Source organism: Electrophorus electricus, chromosome 2, assembly GCF_041902795.1.
Source record: "Electrophorus electricus isolate QZ-2024a chromosome 2, ASM4190279v1, whole genome shotgun sequence".
Lineage (NCBI taxonomy): Eukaryota > Metazoa > Chordata > Actinopteri > Gymnotiformes > Gymnotidae > Electrophorus > Electrophorus electricus.
The window spans coordinates 1,764,901-1,766,186 of record NC_137498.1 but is presented as its reverse complement, the minus strand read 5'-3'; the positions used below and the strand labels follow the sequence as shown (position 1 = coordinate 1,766,186).

The window sequence follows — 1,286 nt, the reverse complement described above, 5'->3', positions numbered from 1 at the left end:
TTAATTATCAAAGTCCTTACAGGTGACTGTAGATGCTTTTGAACATGTGGTAATGTGTTCTTTGAACCTCTACAGTAGAGTGCACACACCATCATTATTTTCTGCAAATTCATGCTAGATATTTTATCTTCTTTTAGTGTGAAAATAGATTAACTCTTGAAGAACCTGGATGAAAAATGTTACCCGTTACAAGCATCCAGAAGGCCTTCCTAAACCATTTGTAGAAGAGTGCATACACGATTGGGTTGCAGGTTGAGTTTAAATATCCAATCCACACAAGCATATCAAAGAGTACCGGGGGAATTGAGTAACCCACGAAAGGATTGATGACATTACAGATGAAAAATGGGGTCCAGAGTGAAAGGAACACCCCCATAATCACAGAGAGAGTCTTTGTGGCTTTTCTCTGCTCTTTGCTTATCAGGGACTGTGTGTTGCCTTTATATTTCATATCCTGAATAGATTTTGCTTGCATTCGTGCAACATGGAATATTTTAGTGTATATACTGAGCATCACAAGACCAGGGAAGTAGAAAGCAAGCACAGAAGTAAATGTTGTGCAGGCTGCACTTTGGAACAACACACAACCACCTTCACACTCCACGTTCTCATAGTAGAAATCCTCACTGCCACGGATGTTAAGCTCCAGAAATATTATCCCAAAGCCGACTATAACAGAGACACTCCAGCAGATGGAAATCATGACCAGTGTGACGAAAGAGGTGATTTTACTTTGGTAGAGCAGAGGTCTACACACAGCATAGTATCTGTCAATCGATATGAAACTAAGATTTAAAATGGACGCAGTGCACAACGCAACATCAACACTGCTGTGTATTTTACAGAACAAGTTCCCCAAATACCAGCAGGTCTCCACAGAGCGTATCATACTGGGAGGCATCACCAAGCTTCCCAGCAGCAGATCTGTCACAGCCAGAGACAGAACGAGGTAGTTAGTTGGCATGTGCAGCTGCTTGAAATGAACGATGGTCAGGATGACAAAAAGGTTTCCAAATACTGTTAAAATCACCATTGAACCAAAAAACAAATACAGTGGCACTCTCACAAACATTGGATAAGCAAATTTGGGACAAGATCCATTTAAAGATTCATAACACAGAAGGGTGATGTCCACTGTTGGGGTCGAGTTCATCCTAATGTCAAGATGTTGAGATGCTCTCTTCCTGAAATACCTGAAAATAAAATAATTAGGTTCCACCTTTTTCATCAAACCAATAAGTATAGTTAAGACCACCACTAACATAAAACCCGTAAAGATTATAGAG

The 1,286-nt window shown here is 40.3% G+C and overlaps 1 protein-coding gene across 1 annotated transcript; it reads right to left on the bottom strand.

Moving 5' to 3' along the window:
- Window positions 1-1,286, bottom strand: LOC118241820 (trace amine-associated receptor 1-like). The gene has a single exon (XM_035529055.2). It carries the CDS (start codon window positions 1,262-1,264, stop codon window positions 134-136), a length of 1,131 nt encoding a protein of 376 aa, XP_035384948.2. The 5' UTR covers window positions 1,265-1,286; the 3' UTR covers window positions 1-133.

What these genes read in the sequence shown, in the direction of transcription:
- LOC118241820 (XM_035529055.2), bottom strand. Translation starts at nt 1,264, where the DNA reads ATGTTAGTGGTGGTCTTAACTATACTTATTGGTTTGATGAAAAAGGTG.